Below are 27,236 nucleotides of genomic sequence, written 5' to 3'. Positions count from 1 at the left end.
TAGTCTGACTCAAATAATAGATTTTTCTTTTGTAATTTTATCAATTTGTGCATTATTAATTTTTTTGCTATTTTTTTAAATGGCAAAATTGGACAATAGATTATCCATTAAATTAGAGTTAAAAAAATATAAAAATAAGAATTTTAAATAATTGATTTTTACTAAAAATCTTTACTGTCATACTAAACTTCTTATCTTATGAAGTTAAAATAACTTAATATATTTAAACATAGTAAAACGTATAGAATAAAAAATTAATCATACTTAACCCAAAATTAAGCTTTTCCCAGTAAAACGATAATGTCTCTTGCGGCGCATTTATTGTTGCCTGAAAATTTTCTTTTTAAGTATTATTGTTATTATTATATTTTTTTTACCCCCTCCCCAACTCATTATAAAAATTGCCAGAAAACAGAATTGAAACTGAATAGCAAAAAAAGCTACTTACATAGAGAAAGATTTTCAAGAATAAATCCAAGAATCTTCCCAAGCTTCAATGGCAGCCTACAAAATTCATTTCGGCAACGGGAAGTCGATTATTCAACAATTAACCTAAGAACAGAAACATGTATTGGGTAATAACGTCATCTTCGAGTTTTCAATCACCAATTGCGTGAGCAGAACACAGAGCTTTAACGCCAGCAACGAGTTACTAACAGTGGGTGGGAGATACAAATTGGAGACCTTTCCTTTCACCACCAATTTTCAAGGATCTTCAGAATTGCGTGAATTGATGAAGGCTTACTTGATTAAGAACCTTGATTTGCAGATAGATTCTAACGGGCATTTTAAGACTGCCAACGGAGTCGACATCTTCTTTAAGATTGAGGGCCATCTTGGAGATCAGGAATTTAATGTCGTCTCCATCAACACTTTCATCTATTTTCTTGATACGTACTTAAAGGTTTTAATATTGCACTTTTAGTCTACCGATGAATATGAAAACATAGTCGTGATTTCAATAAATTGCCTAATAGTCAGATACTATAACTATGCAGACATGGCAGATCCTTCTTTGTAGTAGGAATTGAATCCCATCAGCTTGCATGCTACAAATTTGTTCTATGCCTACAATTCACAGCTTGCCCTTGACTCTCATTACAGGTTAAGGAGGCAGTACGAGTTTGCTTCTATGATGGAGGGGAACTGGTGCATAGAGTCCCCAAGAGTTTGTCCATTTTGCGGCAGAGTAATTTGCCGATACACATTTCTCGCTAAGCTGCAATGCGCGCATTGTCTTCATCCTGTGTGCATGATTCGGTGGTTCAACATGAACCGCTGCTGCCCGGCCTATCGTGTACATTATTCTTGATCTTTATTTTAGTCTTTTCAAGCTAATTGTGCAGATACTCTGTTTCAGTACTGCAGTTTGAATTGTTTAAATTTCTTGGATGGATATATCTTCGTGGGGTTTCTCTTTTTTTCGTATAAAATGATTGGTTTCCTTGAATGATTGATTGAATTTTACAAGACAAGATTCACATATGATGAGTATTTTCCTGTGCAGATACTCTGTTTAAGTACTGCAATTTGAATTGTTTAAATTTCTTGGATGGATATATCTTCGTGGGTTTTCTTTTTTTTTTTTTTCTCTCCGTATAAAATGATTGGTTTCCTTGAATGATTGGTTGAATTACAAGATTCACATATGATGAGTATTTTCCTTTTTTTTTTTAGACGAAGATGATATGAACCATTAGTTGTTGTAGTTCATTGTGAAGTTTTTCTGATAATGGGAAAATAGATTTATGATGTGATAGTTTTGACTTTATAATTTTCTGGATCATGTTTGTTTTCTGTGAAGATTTGCTTACATGAGAATAAGTCATTTGTATTAGGAAATGAAGTTGTTTGTTGAGAAAATAGATAGTCTCTCTGTCTAGTATCAGCTTCGATTCTAGTCAGCATAATGAACTTAAAACATATATTTGAACATGTATGTGAGTAAATGTATACAACCACACATACACACACACACACACACACACACATATATCTCTACTGTATGTGTACTGTTTATATTCATGCATGCATATTGTACCGAATAACTAATACTGTCAAAGCAATATTTGTTGTTGTGTATGGTTTATTCTCTTACAGGAAATGGCATCATTAATTTGTCTCTGCATATATGCAGCTAAATATATCCATTGTGGTGTTTTTATTCATGTATGTGTATTGTATGCCAGAAATGGAATATATGGACTACTGTATTTGTGGTGTTTATTCTAATGATGTCGAACCAATTTTTAGTGGTGATAAAGTTAATTTTTTACAAAACGCTACGATTTGTTAACCTGTTATGCCAAGCACCTCAAAACTCTAACCGTTTTAACTTTTGTAATCGATTAAAAAACCCTAATGCTGAGTCTTGATTTTGCTTTAATGGAGAAGGAGAGGCGCCGCCTTGCCCGAAAGAGCACCAATCCACAAAAAAAGTCAAGATACGGCTGGAGGAGAGTCACCCTCTGATACTTGGTGATGAGCTGACGATGGAGGAAGTGATGGCAGTTGAAGATATGGTAACAGATGGAGTGTCGCTCTGTCTGGAAGTGAGCCATTCAAGGAAGAATGAGACGACTTGGCTTGGTGCTACCAGCTATGCGTTTGCGGCAAACAAACACATTCTGGATAGAGCGCTGGTGGAAAGAGAATCCGGAATAGGTGCAGTGGTGCCCTACTTTGGTGCGACCCGAGCAGTGACCCAACTCGCGACTCGGCTAAACTCGACATAGGTTATGGTTGCTGAAGACAAACAGATGTTGGAAGTAATGATGGCTGGTGGCGATTCGAAAGCTAAGGTAAGTGTGCCTTGTTCTGGTGCGGCTCCATTTGAGATTCTGTTCCGGGCCTGAAAAAGCACCATCTAAAGATAAACACATGGCTGATGTTGTGATAAGGGAGAGGATCTATGGAAGAAACGGGGAGATTATGATCCTTAGTCATATGGCTAGTGAGCAACCGCAAACCCAACACCTAGTGAAATCTCTTTTCCCGTAGGGGGCACCAACGGTGAAAACTTCTTTTAAAGATAAAATTATCAATAGTCCTCAAGCTGCAAATAATTAGGATGAAATTGAGATCAGGGACGGGGATGTTAAGTTTGACATGGAGAATGGAATATTGAGAAATAATTTTTCTAATCAGGTACACAATCTCCTAGTGCAGACTATGAAACTTATAGTAATAATTTGGTTGCTTGAAAAACCGATTGGGTACAAAGCACTCTGGGCTAAACTCCACAACCTGTGGAAGCCTAGGAATTGGCTACACCTTATTGACCTTGATAATGATTACTATATGGTCAAACTCCAGTCAACAGAGGACTGTCTACACGTTCTTATGGATGACCCTTGGGTTATATACAACCATTACCTCATGATGCAGCCTTGGTCCCCTAGCTTTTCCACTGCAAACCTAGATGTTACGAATGTTGTGGCCTGGGTCCATTTTCTCGGTCGTCCTATCCACTACTACCATAAGAGCATGCTTAGAACTATCTCCAAGGTGATTGGAAAGGTGTTTCGCATTGATTACAATACAGAATCCACTGAACAAGGAAAGTTTGCCCGATTGGCAGTTGGTATTGACCTGACCAAATCGCTCATTTTTAAGTTCATGCTTGATGGGCGCCTTCAAAGGGTGAAGTATGAGGGTTTGCCAACCATATGCTTTGACTGTAGAGCATATAGGCACCTTAAAGATCAGTGTAAGAATAACATTGAGCCTGTGACTGATTCAACCGGAAGCGAAAGCACAGCTCTCGATGAACAAAAAAAATGTAGCAATACCAGAGGAGATTTATAGTCCTTGGATGCAGGTCTAACGCAGGGAAGGAAAACAGAAAGAAAGGACCCCAGTTTGCTTATCAAAGGCACAAAGACTACAAGAGAAAACAATAAGAATATGTCAAGGTTTAGTATGCTCGCTGACATGGAGGGAGCTTTAGAAAGACCAAATTGGCTGGTGGTGAAAAATCTTAAATAGGTGGGGGCATCAAATAGAAAGCATCCCCTGAGGAATAAAGGAAAGGCACCGGTAGTGGGAGGTAATGGTCTAGGTATGATCGATGTCTTACCTGAAATCATGAACTCTACCATGTCGGTCAATACAACGTCCACCATTAGACATATGATGCCCATGAATAGTAGGGCTGGAGAAACTAAAGGGACAAATGGACGCATCAGCCCATGTGGCGTAGGGAGAACCCTTAATGAGAAGCTTGTAATAAGTCAGATTATTACTAAACTAGAACCTTCCAGGAATACTATAATAATAATTGAGGATAAGGCAGACCAAGACCACGAGCACAATCGGGTCCCTCGCCCTCGCCCTATGTCACCAATGCTCTCTTTGAGGGATCGCTCCAGCAAAGCAAACAAACCACCGGATATACTTGGTATTAGCAAAGGCATAAAAGTCAACAAGACTTTTAAAAGACAAATCAAGGCCAAAAAAGTGGACGAAGCACTTACAACCACTTCATCTGCTATGATCAGCCCCTTTATGTCGAAACTCTTAAGAGTTTGCCAATAAGGACGTAAGTCTCATGTCATGCGCAGTTGATGCCCTTCAGAATGAACAAGCATAGTTTTCCTCTTGAGCTTTAGCTTTTTTCCATCTTTTTAATTATTTTATGAATTGCTCATTTTTTGTGTGAAATTGTCAGGGTGTAGCAAAAAGGGGCTTACAACGTGTCTTTAAGTCCTTTTTTAATATCAACAACCCTGCGTTTTGTTGGAGCATAGGACGGCGGGTGAGAAAGCAGATAAAGTAATTAAGACCCTGGGTTTCGATTATTCTCACAGAGTTGAGGCAGTCGACTTTTCGGGTGGCATTTGAATGATGTAAAAATAGTCTATCTAGGTCAATGTTAAATATAATCACCACTAGTTTATCCATTTCAGGATTAGTAGGAATGATGGATAGGAGGACTTCTCTATCTCTATCGTCTATGAAACTCTGAATTCCCAGAAGCGCAAAGACCTTTGGGTCGGAGCTCACTGTAATTGGCCAACACAATGATTACCCATGGCTCCTAGCTGGGGATTTTAATGCCATATTAGAGGTGACTGACAGAAAAGGAGGAATGACTAAATGATCTAAAAGTTGCACCCTCTTTAATCACTTCATTAATGTCAATTCCTTGCAGTAGCTTGATTATATTGGTCTGGACTTTACATGGCGATGTGGGACCTTATTTTAAAGCCTTGATAGATCTTTTTACAACCAGAGATGGTGCAACCAGTTTTGGGAGGCTATTGTTCATCATCTTCCTAAAATGCAATCGGATCATAAGCATCTCTTAATCATCCCTACACCTGTCATACCCCCAATAAGGACCCCAAACATTTTCGATTTTTAGCTGAGTGGTTGTCTCACCCTGATTTTCCTAACTTGGTTAGGAGAAATTGACACAACCATCTCCCCATTTAGGATAACATTAATAGTTTCAACGAGTCTGTGCAGGATTTGAACAAGAATGTGTTTGGCGATATCACTAAAAGAAAAGACTTCTTTTGGCAAGACTAAATGGGATCCAACGGGCACTGGAAATACACCATTCTGGTAGGCTTCAAGAATTAGAGAGATCCTTGGCTAAGGAATTATAGGAGGTGTTACTACAAGAAGAAATGCTCTGAAAGCAGAAATCTCATTGTAATTGGATTTCCTTCGGGGACAGAAACACTAAATACTTTCATGCTCAAACCATCTCTAAAAAATAGAAGAATAGAATTAGTATGCTAAAAGATGAGAATGGAAATTGGAGCACCGATGAAGAACAACTTCGAAGGATGGCTGCCACATTTTTTTAGCACCTATACACGATAGACGAGAGACCTATACCTCAGTACCCTATTAGGGGCTTATTTCTAAAGTTAACGACTGCTATGGTTGTTTAGTTAGACTATAGGGTGACGGACCAAGAAATTTGTGATACTTTGTTTAGCATACACGCGTTGAAGGCCCCTGGTGTAGATGGTTTCTATGCAGCCTTCTTCCAAAACCAATGGGAGATTGTGGGTGATTCAGTCTGTGTGATGATCATGGATATTTTTTAAGGCGAATAGCTACCTGCCTTGATTAACAAGACTCCTATCACTCTCATTCCTAAAGTTGTAAGACCATAAACTATTAAAGAATTTTGTCCGATCAGTTTATTGATAGTTCTATATAAAATTGTTACTAAACTCATCGCGAATAAACTCAAGAGCCTTATGCTTTTCTTGATTGGCCCTACTTAAACTACCTTCATTGTTGGGCATAGTATCACTAATAACATTATTATTTCTCAAAAAGTGGTCTACTCAATGCGAAATTTATGGGGGAAAGATAAATAGATGGCCATTAAGGTGGTAAAAAAAGTATATGATCGCATCCAACGGGAGTATATAGAGGATACCCTTATTGATGTTGGTTTCCCTACTAACTTTATTAGAGTAATTGTGCATTGTATCTTCTCTTGTTTCATGTAATTGATGTGAAATGGTTGTCTCACCCATGAATTCCGAGCTACTAAAGGCATTCAACAAGGAGACCACTTTCACCCTACATATTTGTGTTATGCATGGAAAGACTATCTCATTGCATCAATAGTTTAGTAAGAAATGGTACATGGAAGCCGATTTGTTTTGATAAGAAGGGCTCTGCCTTTTCACACATCTTTTTTGTGAATAACCTAGTGATCCTTGGGAAAGCTGATGATGACCAGGATCGGGTATAAAAATGGCTTTAGATGATTTTTTTGCTAGTTCGGGTCACAAAATGAGTGTGAATAAAACACTTATCTTCTTTTCTCACAACATTAACATAGGTGAGGCTAGTCGTGTTAGCAAGAATTTTGGATTCCCATACTCTAATAACCTTGGTAAATATTTGGGCATTCCATTGATATATGATAGAGTCAACAAAGATACTTATCACTACATCCTTGAGAAAATTAACCAGAAGTTATCTGGCTGGAATGTTAACCTCTTCTCTTTTGCAAGATATTTAACTTTGGCCAAGTTCGTTCTTATGACTATCCCTACCTACGCTATGCAGACCATGACCTTACCCAAGACCTTATGTGATCATATTGAAGCAGTGGTCAGGAAGTTTGTTAGGGGCCAGGTTAATGGTAACAAGAAGGTCAACCTTGTTAGTTAGGATGACATGTGCATACTTTGTAATGCTAGGGGAAGTGGTCTTCGATCCATCCATAAGTAAAACCAAGCTTTCTTGATGAAACTGGGCTTTGCAATTGTGGCTAAACCCAACCTCGTTTGGGTCTAGACTCTCACCCATAAGTACAATGACCTGGCTTGTCGGGGAGCTATAAACCTACTGAGGCGACCTCCCATCTTTGGCGCAACCTTAACCATCTTTGGACGGACCTTTGTGTGGGCATCAAATGATCTATCAGTTCTGGAAAAAATGTTAAGTTCTAAGAAGACTGTTGGTTAGGGGATCTGAGGCCGTTTAAGCTTCTAGCCTTTGTGCCTATTGGGGAACATGACCTCTATAAAAATGTCAGGTATTATGTGGCACTGTCTGGCCAATGGGATTGGGAGGTCCTACACCAGGTGTTGCCGATGGGTACGTTGCTCCAGATGGTAGCAATGTCGATTTCTAAAGATGATAACATTCTGGATTCGTGCTATTGAGGTATGATGAGCTCTGGGTGCTCCTCGATTAGCTCGACTTACACCCTTATGGAAAGCAAATAGGAACTGGAGAGATATTTGGCGTTGGCCAGGTGCCCAGTAGGTTCGCACTTTTCTTTGGTTGGATGCTAAGGGAAAGTTGTTGACGAATTGGGAGCGATACCGACATCACATAACCCCTACTATGGAATGCAGTAGGTGTGGCGAACATGTTAAAGATGCGGATCACGTCCTCTATGAGTGTAGCATTGATAAGCTGTTGCGGTTGAAAATCATTCTCGTCGAAGCCCAATCAACCTTTTTCAGTGTTGCAGTGCAGGATTGGTTAATATTGAATCTAAAAAATAGTTGGCCCTGGTGCAAGACATTCTAGGATTGGAGAGTGACTTTTGGTCTTACTTACTAAATTTTGTGGAATCATATAAATAAATTTATTTTTTAAGAGAGTGACAACAGTATCAAGGAGCTTGCTAATGAAATTTTTCTCATGACTGATTATATTTTTATGGCTACTAATATGAATCTCTTTTTTTTTCCAGGTATGATGCACAAATCTGAAGAGCTTATTACTTGGCAAAAACCACCCAGAGGATGGCTGAAGGTGAACATTGATGGTTTTTATTTTGCTACAACTAATCTCTCATGCTGTGATGGACTTATCAGAGACGATGATGGTATTTGTCTAAGAAGCTTTAGTAGGAAAATTGGTAGTTATTCTGTATTATAGGTCAAACTTTGGGGAGCCTATGATGACCTTCAACTCGCTTGGAATGTCAGATTTCGCAACATCATCCTTGAAAGGGATAGCTCTCTAGTTATGGAATTACTCACTAAGGAGGATTACGATACTAATGTGCTTACTGTTCTTGTACATGCGGTCAAGCATTTGTTGTTGCAGGATTAGCATGTCTGAATTCAATATATCTATCGTGAAGGGAACAAATGTGTTGACTGGTTGGCAAATGCTATTTTCTTTCTTTAGATGTGTTTTCCTCCACATCCTCAAGTGTCGGATGATCTCCAACAACTCCTCAGTGATGATATCATGAGCGTCTCTTGGCACAAGATGTGCATGACGACTTCTTAACTTTCTTATATTTTGACTATTTTTATAATAAAAAAAAATTAATTTTTTTACAAGAAATGGAATAATTTATTACGTATGTCTGAATTTAATGTTGATGTATTCACTTGTATACATTAAAAATACCTATTTTTTACCATGTGAATTTTTAGGAAAATTAAAATAAAAATAAAAAAAAATTTCAAAATTGAGTGTGGATTAGGTCTTGACCTTGTGACCGGACAAAACCTTTGTCTGTGGCCAAGAAAGAAAGTCTGCCTTTTGCATTGCCATTCTAGCGTTGCTAGCCCACGAAATCCCGGGATTAGGAAGTAAACATTTGACTGTCTTTGATTGCTCAACTAATTACGGTCAGAAGCTTATAACTCTTTTTTTAATGAGCATATAACATATGTATATATATATATATAAATTATAAACAAGGCTGCAATCATCTTTTGCTTAATTGCGGTCAAACTTATTTAGACTCAAGTAATGTCTTTGTTTGTGTGTGGGATTTAATTGAAATTGATTTTGGAAAAAAGTGGTGAAATTTGGATTCTGTTGGTGTTTTTCAAAAGAAAATCGAAAATCGAGGGTCAAAACGTAATTTAGAAAAATAGCGCCACGTCAGCAGCCGCGTCAGCAGCCACGGCCAACCAGGACACGCCCCGTGGCAAGGACGCTGACGCGCGAAGCCACACGGGACGGAGACACGTGGGCGATCCGTGTGCGCACGATTGGACGGTCCAGATTCGTTCCCGCGCGCACAGACGGCGCAGATCAAGCAGCACTTATTGGTACTAGAGCTCAAGACATATTCAGCCGTTCTGGCAAAGGCGCAGATCGTGGAGAGGAGTTTCAACACTCTTTCTCAGTCAGCAGGGAGTCACAGACCCTCAGCTCCACCCCGCAGACCAACACCTACTGCGTCGGTCCAACAAAATAAGAGGCTCAAACCGGTGATCCAGGCTCCCCCTCAGGCTCCAAGGGCAGCATGTGGCAAGATCTGTCAGCACTGCGATAGGGACCACAGGGACCGACCATGCTATCACCTCAACAACACCTGTCGCATATGTGGTAGTGCCCAGCACTATGCGAGAGAGTGCCCAAGGAACTAGAACTAAGGAAGACCTCCTTTTCAGGGCAGAGTTTACAACCTCACACAACAGGATGCCGATGCCGACCCAGACGTGGTACAGGATATGTACACTATCTGTGACAATATTGCTCATGTTTTATTTGACACTAGTGCATCGCATTCATTTGTTTCACATATTTTTGCATCCAAACTTAATGTATCACCTGATAAACTTGATTCAATGTTGTTTGTGTCTACTATTGGGGGTGAAACACTATTAGAGAAAGTTGTCTACAGGACTTGTGCCGTGGAGATACCAAATAGGAAACTGAGTGTAGACCTAATAGGGTTAGACACGGGGGATTTTGATGTAATTTTAGGGATGGATTGGCTAGCGGTGTATCACGCCACCATAGATTGCTTTAACAAGAATGTTGTATTTAATCCTCCTAATGAGGAGCCATTTACAAATTAATAAAATCATTTGATACTTATTCCTTAATGGAAAGTTTTCTTAATTTTTAAGTACTTTAACCTTGCTATTTTCTCTAACTAGGCAAACCCAAGAAGAAAATTTGTATCCAAGAGATTCTAGTAGTCCGAGAATTTTCAGATGTGTTTCCGAACGAACTGCCTAGACTACCAGTGGACAGGGAAATTGAGTTCACTATAGACCTACAACCAGGCACCCAGCCCATTTCGGTTGCTCCTTACCGCATGAGTCGCGTTGAGATGGAAGAGCTGAGGAAACAGATCACTGAATTGCAAGACAGTGATTTTATTAGACACAGTGTGTCTCCTTGGAGTACCGAAGTCACGTTTTTCAGAAAGGGAGATGGAATGTTGAGACTGTGTATTGATTACAAAGGATTAAACAAGGTCACAATCAAGAACAAATATCCCCTTCCTAGAATTGACGACCTCTTCGATCAACTGCAGGGTGCGCAGGTCTTCTCCAAAATAGACCTGCGATCAGGTTACCATCAGGTGAAAATAAGAACAGAAGACATCCCCAAAACGGCCTTTCGAACCAGGTACGGACATTATGAGTTTCTGGTCATGCCATTTGGGCTAACCAACGCTCCAACCATCTTTATGAATCTAATGAACAGGGTCTTCAGAGAATTCTTGGATCAATTTGTTATTTTGTTCATCGATGATATCTTGGTATACTCAAAAAGCAGAGAAGAGCATGCTCACCATCTAGCCCAAGTTTTGTAGGTCCTCAAAAAAAAAGAAGTTATATGCAAAGTTGAGTAAGTGTGGATTCTGGTTTGAGCAGACCGCCTTCCTAGGACACATCATATCGAAGGAAGGAGTATCAGTGAATCCCGAAAAGGTTGAAGTGATACTTGGCTGGGAAAAGTTGACATCATTTAAGGAGATCTGTAGCTTCCTGGGAATGGGAGGTTATTACCGCAGGTTCGTCGAAGGATTATCTATTCTAGCAGCTCCCCTAACCCGACTCACAAAGAAGAATGCCAAGTTTGAGTGGAATAAGGACTGTGAGAGAAGTTTTTCAGAATTAAAGGAACAGCTGACCACTGCACCCGTACTAGCTTTACCGAGTGGATCGGGGGGATATACAGTTTACAGTGATACCTCCTATCTAGGCCTGGGTTGTGTCCTGATGCAGCATGGGAAGGTCATAGTCTATGGGTCCAGACAGTTAAAGAATCATGAAAAGAATTACCCCATCCATGACTTGGAACTTGTCGCAATCATACACGCCTTGAAAACCTAGCGCCATTATTTATACGGAGAGACCTTTTAGATCTATATCGATCATAAGAGTTTGAAACACATATTCACCCAAAAGGATCTCAACATGCGTCAGAGAAGATGGATGGAACTCCTTAAAGACTGATTGTGATATCTTGTATCATCCGAGTAAGGTCAACGTGGTGGCAGATGCCCTCAGCAGGAAAAGTGCAGGTATCTTAGCCCATTTAATGGTTTCAGAACGCATGCAAATTGGGGCCATACAACAGGTTCGGCTTCAAGACCTGAAGAGAGTCGTATGTTTGGGTCGTCTGACCGTCCAGCCCGAGTTAATACAGAGAATAAGGGAAGTCTAGTAAGTCGACTCCGTCCTGGTAGCCCGCAAGAATGATGCAGAACAGGGAGTGAGCTCAGAATTCTGAATCTCTACCGATGGGTTACTCCGGTTCTAGGACAGCGTGTGTGTCCCATACGACAGTGAGTTGAAGAGAGACATCATGACATAATCCCACAGCTCGAAGTTTGTCATACATCCCGGAAGCACCAAAATATACCAAAGCATGCAACCCCGATTTTGGTGGAATGGGATGAAGAGGGACATAGCTGACTTTGTATCTAAATGCTTGATATGTCAGCAGGTCAAGGCAGAGCATCAACACCCAGGCGTGTTACTTCAGCCCTTACTGATCCCAGAGTGGAAGTGGGAACATATCGTCATGGACTTCGTAACTGGATTACCCAATGCACGTTTAGGACATGACGCCATCTGGGTAATTATTGACCGGCTTACCAAGTCTTCCCACTTCCTAGCCATCAGGATGACTGATCCCTTAGACAAGTTGGCAAGAATGTATATCCGAGAAATAGTCAGATTGCATGGAGTTCCAGTGACAATGGTATCCGACAGGGACCCCAGGTTCACTTCTCAGTTTTAGAGTAACCTTCAGCAGGCCATGGGAACAAAGCTGTCTCTCAGTACTGCTTTCCATCCTCAAACTAATGGACAGTCAGAAAGGACAATCCGTATACTTGAGGGTATGCTTCGAGCTTGCGTCCTTGACTCTGGGGGCTATTGGGATGACCATCTACCCCTGATAGAATTTACCTACAACAACAGCTACCAAGTGAACATTGGCATGGCTCCGTATGAGGCGTTATATGGGCGCCCATGCAGATCACCGATTTGTTGGGAAGAAGTGGGCGACAAAAAATTGTTCGGCCCAAAGTTGGTGGAAGAGACCACGTCTAAAATAGTTAAAATCAGAAAGAACATTCAGACAGCTCAAAACAGGCAGAAGAGTTATGCGGACACCTGGAGGAGAGATTTAGCTTTTGAACAAGGCGATCGGGTGTTCCTTAAGGTCACTCTTTTCAAAGAAATTAGTAATGCCTCGGGTTTTCTCTTTTCCGACCAACAAAAGCCGCCTAACTCCTTTTTTGTCTTTTTTCGTGGAAAAATGGCCAAAACTGGCCAAAAACGGCCAGGCTGAGAAGAGACACCACTATGGGTAGCGGAGCCGGCACCGGGGCACGGTGGCAGCGCCATGCCAAAACCCTAAACCCACCAGAAAAATTAAAAATGCTTATTTTTGTCTTTTTGGTGTATTTTAGAATATGTGACGCGTGTTTTTTATTTTTGCAGAAAAAATTCAACAAACTCAAAACAGCCAGGAAGTGTAGTGAAAGAGGCAGTGTTTCAAACACCGATCCGAGGTAAGAATCTCTAACTTTTTTCTCCCGTTATGTTAAATTAAAGTTTAATAATTAATAACGGTGTATTTTTATAAAAATTAGAAATCCCTAATTAATTGAATACAGATCACCAGTAGGCCGGTAATTAGTCAGTGTGTAGTTGCCCTAACTGTATTGTCTGTTTATTCTTATACTGCCTAAATTGCTATTATTTATTGATTTTAATTGCTTTCTTGCTTATTGATTGCTTAGCTGTTATTCTTACCTGTTGACTGATTTGAAGTAAATAACATAATTCTATTTTTTTAATTGTTTTATTATCTGTTAACATATCGTACTGTCGATCTGTAAATATGAAATAATTGTGTATAATTGGTAGCTGGTTAATGACATGAATATGTGCACAAAATGCTTATAGAGTATCATGAAAAATGATGTACGAATCTAGTACATAGGGTAAACCCTACCGTGAACATTACCTCAGTCATACGGGGCTGAGAAGTCTCATACCGGAAGGGGTTATAAGGTATAGTTCAACCTCATACCGGATGGAGTATTGAAGCGGTAGTATGTTTGGCGTCCATTATCAAACGAGGTATAGGGACGGTCGATTAATTGATAAATTAGATATTATGTCCACTCATAGGGAGAACCCATATGAACCCCCAGAGGTACTGATGAAAAGATAAAAGGTAACGTTTATTATTATTATTCTTTAAAATGTGTAATAAATTTTTATTCTGATTATTGCTTTCATAGGTCGGTTTTAGAAATTCAAAAATGTGAGTATGAAACTAATTTTTTTTATATTAAATGAATTTATTTGAAAATGACAATGGCTCCATTAGTTGTTTTACAATTTTTACTAACCTTTCGTTTTCTGTATCGGTGTTAAGTGTTGATATTCTTACTTGACTAGTATACTCCATCCCTCTTATTTAACAATTTCATATCATGAAAACTAATATCCGAATCCTTAACCGCAAGAAGGTTGCGATTAAAAGTTGTCTCCTGTATCCCATCAAAGTTGCCTAGTGGAGGTTGACCCCATAAGATTTTAATTTTTTTCAGTTTCTATTATTTTAACTTCCTTAAAAGGGACATTCTCGTATCCCTATTGGATATCTTGATTTACTGTGTAAGAAAGTAAACCCTAAATTAATAATTGCTTCCGTTATTATTTTACTAATTTAATATCTTTATTTCTATTGAGTATTGGGCATTTACAGGAATTCTGTCCCTCGGGTGAGAGAAACCTTCCCCCAAAATAAGTAAAGAAAATTCTTCCAAATAAAAGTAAAAATGATACTTCATAAATAATGTCAGAGTGAAATTTTTGTTTTTAAACACTACTTATTATGGAGGAAAATGTGTACCCACTTATCTTATGAGTAGGGAGTGTGTATGCGTTCACTACGGTGATGGAGAGTGTTGTATTGACTCTGAAGAGCCAGTACATGGGAAAACATCCATGAGTAATTAAAAAATATGTACTTATCTGATGAATTATTAGTTGTATCAGTCTGATTATTTTTTAAAATACCATTCTAATAAATCACATCGGAAGCGCTTGTGCTTGTGATAAAACATTCTCAATAACAGTTTTCTACTCATATAGATCCTCCAAAGTTTTAACATGGTAGAGATAACCATATTATATCAAAAAAATACAAGACTAGAATGTTTGAAAAAAAAAACTAGGAGGTACTCTTTTTTTTATTTATTTATTAAGAGGATGTTCAACTCTGAGTTTTTCTCTGACTTACTAACTTCCCTAACTTTTGAACAAGCAACCACTAATAAAAAAAATTATTTCCATACGTGCATGCTCTTTCCTACAGGCCTCTTTGATGAAAGTAACTGCAGTTTGCTAATCTCATTCCACTATGTTCATACATTGTTGGATATAATCAAACTAGCATTTATTTTTTGTGGCCAACTTGATTTGCTTTAAAGCTGACTGAATTTCCAAGCTTGGGGATGTTGCGGTAAAGTTGAGCTTACTGGTGCTAAGTCTTATCTTATTTGTAACAATATTTCTATTAAGTGGAACTTGTAAACTAGTTTTTAGATAAATAAAATTGTATACGTAAATTTAAATACCTACTTAATACAGAGCAATAAAATGCACTGAGATAAGAAAGTTCAACCATTCATTTAAAAATGCTTTTTGGTTTGAATGCTTGGTTGGTATGCCTGTTTACCAACCTATGGAATTAGAAGTGCACGATTGAACTCCCCTCCTTGGTTTTGTATGCAACAACATTTTTGGTCCCAGCATTTTTAATTGCTTTCGTGTAAACGAGCCAACGGAAGATATGGTGTTGCATTTAGATTCGATAGGCTTCGCATAATTTTTACCCTTAAGCATAGTTAATATTAGTAATTCAAAATACCAGGTTGCAAGAGAATCAAATTAGAGCGAATGACAGATGCAGAAAACTTACTTTACAGGACCACTTAGTGAAGGAGAAGGAAATTATTATCCTGTGATTTATTTCATATGCGAATACTTTCTTTAAGTTATAAAGCTGTAATAAAAAACAAACTCGATTGAAAAAGAAAGTGGCTTCAATTACTTCCTTTATTTTCTGAGGAGTTGAATTAGTTAAACTCTTTCTTCTTCCACAATCAATTTTGGGTCGAACTAATAAACCAAGTAAAAAACTCCACTCTATAAGATAAATTTTCTTGGCCTACAAAGGGGAAAAAACAACTGCCACCCATGGAAGCTCCTTCCATGATTATAGGTAAATGTAGAAACTGCATAAAATTTTGTGTTCTTTCTTTTGTTCGCCTTTACTTGGTCATGTTGCATGAGTATGTTCCTGTAACACCCCGTTTTTTTTTTCTTAACGGTGTACGATAAAGCACTCATACAACACAATACCGAAATCCATATTATTCCATGCACAAGAGAAACTTATCCACCTTCCTTGTTCTAAATCAATTGTACATACATCTCCACTTCTACAACACATAGTAACACAATATCAAACATTCCTAGATATTCAATATCCAGACTAAACCATCCTTTCAAACTACTTTAAATCACAAACAAAACTTGTGCCCTATGGCACTACCGACGGGGCTCCGTTACTAGCAGCTCGGATCCCAATTCCGTCCTTACTCCACCTGTGAATGATGAGAAGTGAGTTCACATAACTCAATACGATAAAAATCAAGTTGTAAGTGTAATATGCAGTGACAAGAATTTCCAGAAATGTCTATATGCATTTATCCTACCCAACCCCAAACAACTCATAACCCCCTCCCTACACTAATTATCAAGGTCCTATTCCAAGGAAATAGCACGGCCAAACAACCACACCCACCCAACAATCATCCATTAACTCCCGTCACCACCATCGGCGACTCATACACTCTTCCCCCATCTCCCGACCTCACGAGGCCACACACACACACACACAACCACCTTCATTCCACGTCACCAATATCGGCGACTCATACCCATATCTCTACCTCTCGACCTAATAGGCCACGCACACACACAAACACCATTATTCCGCGTCACCAACATCGGCGACTCATACTCACTCCTCCACCTCTCGACCTAAAGAGGCCACACACACACACAAATACCATCGTCTCGCGTCACCAACATCGGCGACTCATACTCACTCCTCCAACTCTCGACCTCGTTGGGCCACGCACACACACAAACATTTCCACCTCCCGTCACCACCATCTGTGACTCATGCACCCTTCTACCCCTCTAGGCCTTGCTAGGCCACACTCACATACATATCCCTTCCCTGCTCCACCAACTTCGGCAACTCAACCCGCCCCTAACAACGGCCTCCAAATCTCTCATCCCAAACCGCATGCTCCCATCTCCCCTTATACCATGCTAGTCCCAAGCGTTCTAACTTGCTAACTCCTACTGATCACCATACTCCTCTTCTCCCATCCAATCCCCCTCAAATCCTGTTTCCTAGTCCCCTCTGCCGTACCTTCCAGGCCCCTTCCCTCTCCCACTGCCCCCTACCCGCTACCTCCCCCATCCTCCTGCCTCCTCCCGATTCCTATACACTTTTGCCTACCTAGGGCGATTAATCTCTCAACTTGCACCGTTTCACGCCACACACACGCCCTCACCACTGTGCATTTCGGGGAAACACATCGCCGCCTATTAGCGGCTCCCTCCACATCCCCACCCACGCACACACCACGCACACACCTCTTCTGTCCTCTCGAGTTTTTTATCCCACCCGCGCCCCCTAGATTGTCCTCTCACATCCTCCTCACTCTGTTCTACCCGCACCACCCCCATCCTTCCCCCACGATCCCCACACGCCTCCAACACCGCCATGCCTTCAATTTCCTCCCCGATCACCTCCGTGAGCGCGCGGGACAACCCCACGCTTACGGCCTACCTTCACTGCTCCACTCCGTCGCGCCATTGCCGACGCCGCAACCTGCAACAAAATTCTCTACACACACACACCACACCAAACAGCTCAAATTTTCACCGTACTTCCCGTTTCCATCTTCCTTCTTCCTGCCGGTCGCGTTGTCCGTCCACGGCCTTCTTCCCTCTCCCTTCTCGCTCCCCTCCGCCCCGACTCTCTCCTCTCTCCTTCTGGAACTTTCCTCTTCTTCTTCGTCTCCGCTGTCCTCCTTCCCTTCTCGTGTTGTCACAATCACTTCAGATGATGATTTGGCTATAGTTTATCAAGAAAATATGATCAATGTAGCCTATGATGATATTGTTTGGATTCTTGACATATGTTACATCAAGGAATGAATTATTCACATCTTATACTCTGGGTGATTTTGGGGTTTTAAATATGGATATCAAAGGTGATAAGCATTGGAACTATTTGTTTAGAGACCCAAAATAGAACAAAGTTAGAGCTAAAAAATGTTAGACATGCTTCAGACATTAGGTTGTATTTGATCTCCACTAGTAAACTTGATGATTATGGCTATTGCAGCACTTTTGATGATGGGCAATGTAAACTCAGTAAACGTTCCTTAGTTGTGGGTAGAGAAAAAAAGACTTCGAGTTTATATTGATCACAAACTTCAATCTCTACAGATCTTGTTAATGCAGTTAAATGTGATAGCTCCTTAGAATTATGGCACAAGAGACTTAGTCATATTAGTGAGAAGAGATTTAATTGTCTAGCTAACAAGAATTTATTTTTAGGATTAAAAGGTGCAAGGTTAGACAAGTGTACTTATTGCTGGGCTGGAAAACAAAAGAGGGTTTCTTTCAAACATCATTTTTCGTCTAAAAAAAATGATTTGCTTGAGTTGGTGCATCCTTTCCCGACCTCCTTTTATACTCTGTCAGCCTACCCCAAAACGACGTCGTTTTCCTACATCCCAAAACGACATCGTTTTTCTTTCTTTCAAAACGACGTCGTTTTTCCCCTCTCTAAAACGACGTCGTTTCCTACCTGATAGAAATTTATTTAATTATTATATTTTTATTTTTATTATTTTTTTTTTTTTAATTTTTTTTTTTTTCTTTCTAGTCTTTCTACTTTCTAGTCCTTACAGTTCCCCACACCCACCTTTACCATTCCTTGTTATGACAAGAACAAATATAAAGAAAGAGGGGGGAAAGAGAGAGAGTCTGAAAGAATAATCAATTCAGAATATTCAATAGAGCAGGGGAAAAAAAAACAAAAAGGCCGAGGAAGGCAGCCTGGGTGTCAAGGCTCGACCATCAGGAAAGAGCACCGTCAATAACTTTTTATCTGCCTTGACAACCACACTGGAAATCATCCAAAGATAGTACAAGATTAGTAAACCCCGAATTCCGTCATGAAACTGTAAAAAGGAAGCTTATAGCTTATAAAAAAGCAAGCCAACCTGCCTGAATCGTTGAGGTCAATTCCACCCAGGGTCAGATTCACTTTATTACCCTTCTGCGAAATAAAGCAGCCGAAGAATCATTGAAGGCAAATAAAGAGGAGAGGGCAAAACTGATATCTTTATGATAAAAATAAGCATCGTAAACAAATCAATAGTGCCACAGCTATATATTTTCTATTTTAGTTCGATCACGATATTCTAAAATAAAGATCCCCTAGAATCATCTTCATTTCTCTTCCAGAAAATTCTTTTTGGTAGCCATAACACTGGCATTCAACCCTCAACTAAAGCTCCAAGATGGGAGCATTTGCAATTATAGCTAATTTGAAGACATTAAATCAATTACATGTACATTGTGTGGTCTTTTATGTTTAAATTCACTCACCTGAAAGAATAATGAACAAACAAGCAAATGTCTGTACATGCTAAATTAGCAGATATATGGCTTTTCTAATGCTGATATAAGGCTTAGCAACATTTTTTTACACCTAAACTCCCAAATAGCAGTAAAATTCTATCATGAAAATCTTCTCTATTAACCCATAACCACTATTGGTATATCAATAATCTCTATTAAATAATAGAAAACGATAAAGTTAATGGCCAATACAGTTAAGAAAAAGTCAAATGGCTGATGCAATGAGAAAACATGCAGGATTAGAACTTGCACAAATAGAAATAGCTTTTTGTCCCAACAATGATGGTGGGGCAATGTTAACAGAATCGCTCAAAGATTTATAAAAATGTACATATATACCTTCATGATATAAGAATGCACAAAGATTTATAACAAAATTTAAATTATTTAAAATTCAATTTGTTTTCTCATTTCACGTTTTATCCACCTTGATGATATTTGGAAAGAATACAACAATAAGTTCCACTGATCTTTTTCTGGGTATATGTCTATCCATTATGTAACTAATTAAATAATATGTGCATGCAGTACCCAGCAAAAGGAATTATGTGGCAGATATTAAACAGTGATTTTGAAAACCACCACTGACTATCAATTCCTCGCCAAAGACAGACTTACACGGCATTCACTTACAACTCTCCAGGGTTGCTCGATAACGGATATGTACCCGTAACATGTAATTTATGACTGATTCAAATTCTAATTGGATCTTTTTCTTTTTCCAGATTATATCTGCATATTATAGGCGAAGTAGTTACGTTACTTTAAAAACTACGTAGTTTCTATGGGTTTTGGGTATATTGAGAAACTAAACTGGAAGCAATTAAAGTTTTGTAGCAGATCTAGATGAGCAGTGAGGCTCAAGAAGAAGAGGCTGAAGAGATGTCCAGTGGAGCACAGAGACAGACGTGAGAGTAGAAAGAGAGAGCTGTAAATCAGAAATGAAAGCTGTATAGTTATTAATAATATATTGGTATTCATACATACAAAAAGTAAATAAAATTAATTAGCTAACTAATTACAGCTAAATTCTTAATTATAAAATAATTAACAAGAGCTAACTGCTAACAATTTAATAGACTATGATTAATCTCTAACTATAATTTGCTAACAATGGTTGCTCTAATAAGGTAGACCATGCATGAAATTTTTCTTTTTTTTTTTCGTTTTCTTACTTGGATATGGAATTTTTTTGGTTCATCTGATCAATCACCATGCAAAAGCAATGAGTTCTTTTTCTTCTTTTTTTTTTTTTTTTTTTTTACCCTGTGGGTGGGGAAATAATTTTGTATGCGGTTGGATGATTTCCTAGTTGCGTTTATTGTGAAATATCTTTATGGTTATTAAAATTCTTTTTGGTGAATGTATAATAATTTTTTATATCGCTTAATCCACAGCAATAGAACATATAAAAATTGAAAATACAATAATACAACAATAATCTATTGTTTGTAAAAAAAAAAAGAAAAAGACTTAGAAACCAAGGCAATTAAGCACTTACGCAAGCACTAGATCCCGTACAGCCAGGTATTTGACATTCAACGAGGTGATTTCTTCTTTCCTCCGCGACCGGCTTTTGTCAGCAACTGCAAAACCTCAATTCCTCAATGGGTGGATGATGCATAGAAAGACAAGTAAGGAAAACAATAAGATAGAATAAAAACAATCAGTATGAGGATCGATTAAAAAAGAGATTTTGCTTTTATATAAAAATAATATAAGAGTCAGACATTCATCTGTTTGCATGATCATAGTAGAAACAAACTAATTAAGTCGATGCAAAGAAAAAATCTTTATGTCCGAAGAATAAATTATAAGAGTACATAAGAATTAATATTTCAAAAAGAACCCTCAATTTAAGGTGGCTCGTTCAGGGTGGATATACTTTTTTTTTTTATATATAAATAGAACTATATAAACTGGACATCATTCTGGTGACCATCAATTTTTTTAAGAAGAGAAGTGGCACTGAACTAAAGGCACCAGTTGAATGCCACCTATGTGTGTACTCCATTTTAATCCTATTATCAACTTTTGATATTTTTTTAAGATAGTATATTTTATTTAAAATACGAAATAAGAAAAAAAAAATTCAAAAAAATGACTTGCCTATTCCCCTAACTTGGAGCACCATACGCATCCTCACAGTGTATAACATCCTCGATAGCATATGGAATATGAGAATAACAAATCTAACTTAAGCAAATCACAGGAGTGATAATTATCATTCCTTTAAAAGCATGAACAGATTAAGTAGGTACTTTTTTTAAAATAAACAGATTAGTTAAGTAATTTTTAGTAAATTCGTCTGAAAATTACTCTTTAAAATCATTGACACTCTGTCAATAATATCATCAACTCTCCGCTCGAGATTAAATCTTCCTTGACCATTGGATATTGTCAAATATTTGAATTTGATACTATCATGGAAAAAGGCTATCAAGGCTTCAGTACAATATTTATCCTGAAGCACAATATATTCTAGATATATAAAGATCTCCACATCCATGTCAACCTATTTATAGCACAAAAATAATTATAATTAAACTTTGAAATCCTTAAGATATTCAGCCTATGCGGCCTGACACAACTATCACTGGCACAAAAATCCCGGTTGATAAGCTGTTTTACTAAACTTGTTATACAAGTAAATAGTCACTGCTATCTTCCTAAATGAAGAAACACATATGCTAAATCCTACATGCAATCCTTGACAAAGCAACAAGAAGTATTAAATCATCACCAAAGACTAAGCTAACATTTGATCAATTTTGAGAAGAAACTATATATATAGTCCGAATAATCAATGATTGGGCAAAAGCCCAAATAAGCAAAGAGAAAAGGGTTTGGAAATTCAAGTTCTATAGAAAAGATGGGCTTTGTTAAGCCTCAAACAATCAGTGTATAAATAAGTTTGTTTATAAGCATTTAAAGATTACTAAAAGCTCCTAAAAGTTATGACATTTTAAGGGGGGGAAAATAATTTTGATGGAATTCGATTTGTATATTATTTCAATTTTCATTCTCTGAAAATAATTTTCTTTTAATTTTAGTTAAGTTAAATATAATAAATAAATTTAAAAGGTAAATAGAATATATATGCATATATAATATACTATTACTATTCCCCCATTCAACTTATGCGTGTGTATCCGGAATATTTTGGCTCTTGGGTGACTTGATCAGACGAAAAACTCACTTGAAAATGCAAAATTATGTTATGAAGTTAAAGTAATTTAGTATATTTAAATATAGTAAAACGTATAGAATATGAAATTAATCATAATTAGACCCACTGAATTTGTGAATGTCATTTAAAATGCACTATACATAGTAATTATGTTGTACATTATTATATGTTGTAAACTTATTTTTTAAAAAAAATATATATTATGTTTTGAATCACTTGTGATTTTTTCAATTAAAAAAATTTAACATTCATACTATATTTTTATCTAAAAATATAATAAATTTTTTAAATTTTAATTTAACTAGTCATCAAATTTTATTAATATCTTAATAAATTAAATTTTTTATTCTATTAAATTAACGATGCACAATCTATATAAGTCTATAATTACTCACATCACATATGATATAATACAATACAGACAATATAATATGTGTGTGGAAAGAACTGAATATGGAGACGAAGTAAAAAAAACAAACGGACAAAGACAGAAAATAAAAACAAAAAAGAATTAATTAAATAAAAGACCTTATGAAATTGCGTGAAGAATGGATTTTGGTATTCTTCTGAATTGAAAGTGAAAAGAATAATTCATGGCGGAGAAAAAGCACCTCAAATATTAATTAATTATCTATCAATAATTAATTTTCTTTTAAATTTTATTGGTAATCAAACAGATTCTGATATTCCCCTTAATTTTTCGTGATTTTATACCTAATTATATTTAATATATAGAAGAATATGAATATTTCTTTTTTGGGTTCATTAATATAATTCCCATATTTTATTATAATATGTAGTTGCCTAGATACATATATATATATATATTCTCTTAAGATCTTACGATAATGCCACTCTGAAAGTAATCAATTATTATTATTATATATTGTAGTTGGGAAGAAGATTAGGGATTGACCTACAATTAGCACTCAAGGTAGTTGTAGCAACCGCGTATTTAAGATTAATATTGAACAATATATTATATATATATATATACTATCTAACAGTATATATATATATATATATTCATCTACGTTATAAGCATCCTAAGAAGTTACTTACCTGGCAAGTCTATTATATACTTTTTTTTTTAATCTTGTAAATGACTTTGATTTCTTAACGCGTACAACGTGTTGTGCAAACATATATATACATATATATATGTACACATACATATAGACGCGTATTTCTTGTCATATATATACATATATATATGTTTTTGTATATGTGTATGTGGATCTGTACTGATCAGCAGTCACAATGTGCTGCATGCAATGATGTTTTTAAACATGAGCATGACAAGACCATTATATATTGGGAATATATAATCACCTTCTTCTTCCAAATCTCATCTGGGTTCTATTCACTGAACCAATCTCCATCTAGTTACAGAATATTTATTTGATAAGAACCAAGATTCTGATAATATATATACCAATGTATACACTTATATATATAAACAATATCTTATATATGGCAAAAACTCAAGTAGGAGTACTAGTATAGCTAGTAGCGTATGTGTAATTCATCTTAAACATGATTAACATTTTGTTGATATGTATGTACAAATATCTATTCATATTAATTATATACATATGTATATATATATATATATTCTAGCTTGAGACCTCATCGAGAAGCTTATACCTTCTCACCTTATTCCTATAGACATGCTTGATGATGCCACCATTCGAAATCTCCTCCGACTTCGTCCTCCTAATGTTCATCTTCTCCTCTAAACGACCTCTCGTTATGATCCTCCTCCGTGTCGTCCCCGACGTCGCCAGCGACCTCTCCGGCGACGGCTTCTTTTTCTTAATGACGACATCCCCATTCAGCTGCTGCAACTGATCAGGTGCGCTTCGTTGGCTCTTCAGCCGCACTGGCTGAATATTCTGATCGCCATTAGGGTTACTGCCGTTTGTGATTTTGATCTTCTTGATTATCCTGTTCTTGATGGTCACATGATGATCGTGACCATGATGGTCATGGTGTTGATCTGATTCTCTGGGGCTGTTCTTGGTGGTGTTAGAGATTGAAGTTGGAGAAGTCGAAGAAGTCTGGGATTTCTCTTTTGAGTCTTCTTTCTGGATGATTAAACACCAGTTGCAGACATCATAAGATTCTGCTTTTGGGTACAGATTGCTGCAGTACCTGCAAATAGATAATCAATCTTGCTTAGCCGAACTTCAAAGAGAGATCGTAACAGTCCTTTAATGGAGATTAATTATAATCAAGACCCATATAATCAAAGATCGAGGATAACGAGAAAGAAAACCCACAAAGGAGAAATCAAAAAGATGGAAAATGATTGATGGGTGTACCTGTGTTGAGATCTAAATTGGCAGAGTTTGCACTGGAGAAGCTCGTAAGAGAGACCAGAATCTCCGCACATACAACACTCGGAAATGATACCCGTCTTGTTTGTCGCCATTTTTTCTCGTTTGAGTTCATGGATTGCACAGAGAGAGGGGGGGAGAGAGAGGGAGAGGGAGGGGTGATAAGAAGAAGGAGAAGGAATGGCAGAAAGCAAGAAAACATGGAGAAGGATTTATGTTAATATATATTTATTTTTAACACTAATTAATATATATTTATAGAAAAACGTATTATAAAAAATGTGGATATCATTTTCGTTGGTCCCGTCTCGTGTGTGAAAAGTAATAATAATATCGGGCAAGTGTGTAAATATATGCAGAGGATTCTTATTGCCTGAAAAAAAAATAATATTTCAAAAAGGAAAAAAGGTAAATAATTTATTAATTTGGATTTGTGGTTGGCTTTGTTGAATTTCGTTCATAACATTCTTTTTTTAGGTTATATCAAAGAAGTCTATCCATAAGGAGTTTGCTTTGACAAATTTGTATAAATTGGAAAGACAAAAGAATGTGGTAGATTATCATCACCTAATTTTCAAAAGACTCATTAATTGAAATAGAAAGTTATTAATAGTAAATATAGTAAGAAAATAAAATAGTGCATTATATATATATATATATATCATATACGATGGAAAAGAAATTATGAAGGGTAGTGAGAATATATAAAATAAATAATATATTATTTTTTCTAAATGACGAGTTTAAATTTTTGACAAAAATTACACGATAATAAGAGTAAAATTTTAATATAAACCTTAAAAATTTTGTCACTGATCATATGCTATGTTTAGAATAAATTAACTGAATTTAAAATATATTATTCTAATTTCATATATATTTATATTTTTGTTATTATAATATATATATATATAGATAGATATCGTTCTAAATATTCAGTATTTATTCACCCATTAAGAATATGTTAAAAATATATGATGTAAAAATTTTATTATGTTACCTTATTGTTTAAAAAGGTGTATCGTTACTTTTAAATAAATTTATATAAATAAAAAAACTTATTTAAATTTGTTCTTCATTTTTTTCCTCTTCCTTGGTGTAAATGGTTTGATAGATAAGAGAGCTCAATGGGTGGATCAAACTATAATTTATTCACGTCCTCATCATCAGCATATTTTTTCAAGTTTGATATATTCTTCCCTTTCTATTTTTGATTATATTACAAACTAGAATTTGTTTCTTTTAAAAAAATATATATTAAATATAAAAAATAAACAATACTATAATTTTTATTTTTGAATATTTTATTTAGACAGAGTAAAAAATATCATCTCTCCATATTTTTACTACCGTACACGGATTTAGATTGTTGTCTTTCCGAGAGAAGAATGAAATATCTCATTACTTTTTTTTTCTTGAACAGATAAACATTTTATTATTTTAAAACTACAAATAACAAAGTATTTTTTGAAGTTAAATTTCAGGATAAATTTAAAATTTATATAGAAATTGACAATTGTTTAATTCATAAGTATGACAGATCTCATAAATAATATTGTAAAAAATTGAGCACACAACTAAATAAATAAAAACATTATAGATTGAACACTTGGAAATTTTTCAAGAATTTCTTATTTGATCTGAGAGAACCCATCTTGGAGAAGAAGCTTCGTCGTAGACTAAGACTAGAAGGCATGGTCCTTAGTGGAACAAACAGTACAAAATGAATATTTCGGTGCCGTTTGAAAGAAGTATTATATATGTATATATATATATATGGGTATTATTATATGAAGGGACTGTAGAGGAATACCAAATCCACATGAAGAAATTGTTATGTGTTGACCTCCATCGAGATGTTGCGGTCAAATATTAGATGCTCTCCCACTTACGATAAGTTGAGGCAATTTCTTAATCAACCTTGACCCTACGACTACTACACGGTGGACGTTGACTCATCCCCTATATTAACCAGAAGTTTCTTTTATAAAATCATTTCCTTCACAAAAGCAGTCAGCAGATCTTAAATACAATACCTAATAAGTTTAAATCAAAATTAATTGATTTAGTTTAAATAACAAAATTTATTATATATTATAAATGTACGATGTGGTTACTCTCATATATATATATATATATATGTAGCAACTCATGTCATCATTCAGCTAAATAGAGATCACACAAATCGAACAAAACAAGGACCCACCCACCAAAATGGCTGTCATGTCATCATGCTGG

At 36.7% G+C, this 27,236-nt stretch overlaps 1 protein-coding gene and 1 long non-coding RNA gene across 2 annotated transcripts; one reads left to right on the top strand and one right to left on the bottom strand.

Moving 5' to 3' along the window:
• Nucleotides 1-371: 371 nt before the first annotated feature.
• LOC110816782 (uncharacterized) lies at nucleotides 372-20,415 on the top strand. The gene is made up of 5 exons (XR_015821010.1): nucleotides 372-904; nucleotides 1,105-1,297; nucleotides 8,186-8,247; nucleotides 13,155-13,225; nucleotides 19,998-20,415. It is a non-coding gene; the product is annotated as an uncharacterized LOC110816782 (long non-coding RNA).
• A 3,733-nt stretch (nucleotides 20,416-24,148) lies between these two features.
• Nucleotides 24,149-25,207, bottom strand: LOC110819592 (uncharacterized). The gene is made up of 2 exons (XM_022048835.2): nucleotides 24,984-25,207; nucleotides 24,149-24,813 (listed from the first exon to the last, which is right to left on the bottom strand). The coding sequence occupies exons 1-2, from the start codon at nucleotides 25,091-25,093 to the stop codon at nucleotides 24,276-24,278; spliced, it is 648 nt and encodes a 215-aa protein (XP_021904527.1). The 5' UTR covers nucleotides 25,094-25,207; the 3' UTR covers nucleotides 24,149-24,275.
• Nucleotides 25,208-27,236: the final 2,029 nt, after the last annotated feature.

Source organism: Carica papaya, chromosome 1 (assembly GCF_054855325.1).
Source record: "Carica papaya isolate Zhongbai chromosome 1, ASM5485532v1, whole genome shotgun sequence".
NCBI lineage: Eukaryota > Viridiplantae > Streptophyta > Magnoliopsida > Brassicales > Caricaceae > Carica > Carica papaya.
Note: the sequence above shows the minus strand (reverse complement) of the source record. Positions and strands in the feature narration are given on the sequence as shown.

Excerpts from the sequence above, each read along its gene's own strand:
- LOC110819592 (XM_022048835.2), bottom strand. The coding sequence starts at position 25,093 with ATGGCGACAAACAAGACGGGTATCATTTCCGAGTGTTGTATGTGCGGA. Across the intron at positions 24,814-24,983 it reads CAATTTAGATCTCAACACAG|GTACTGCAGCAATCTGTACC; the intron begins GTACACCCATCA and ends ATCTATTTGCAG.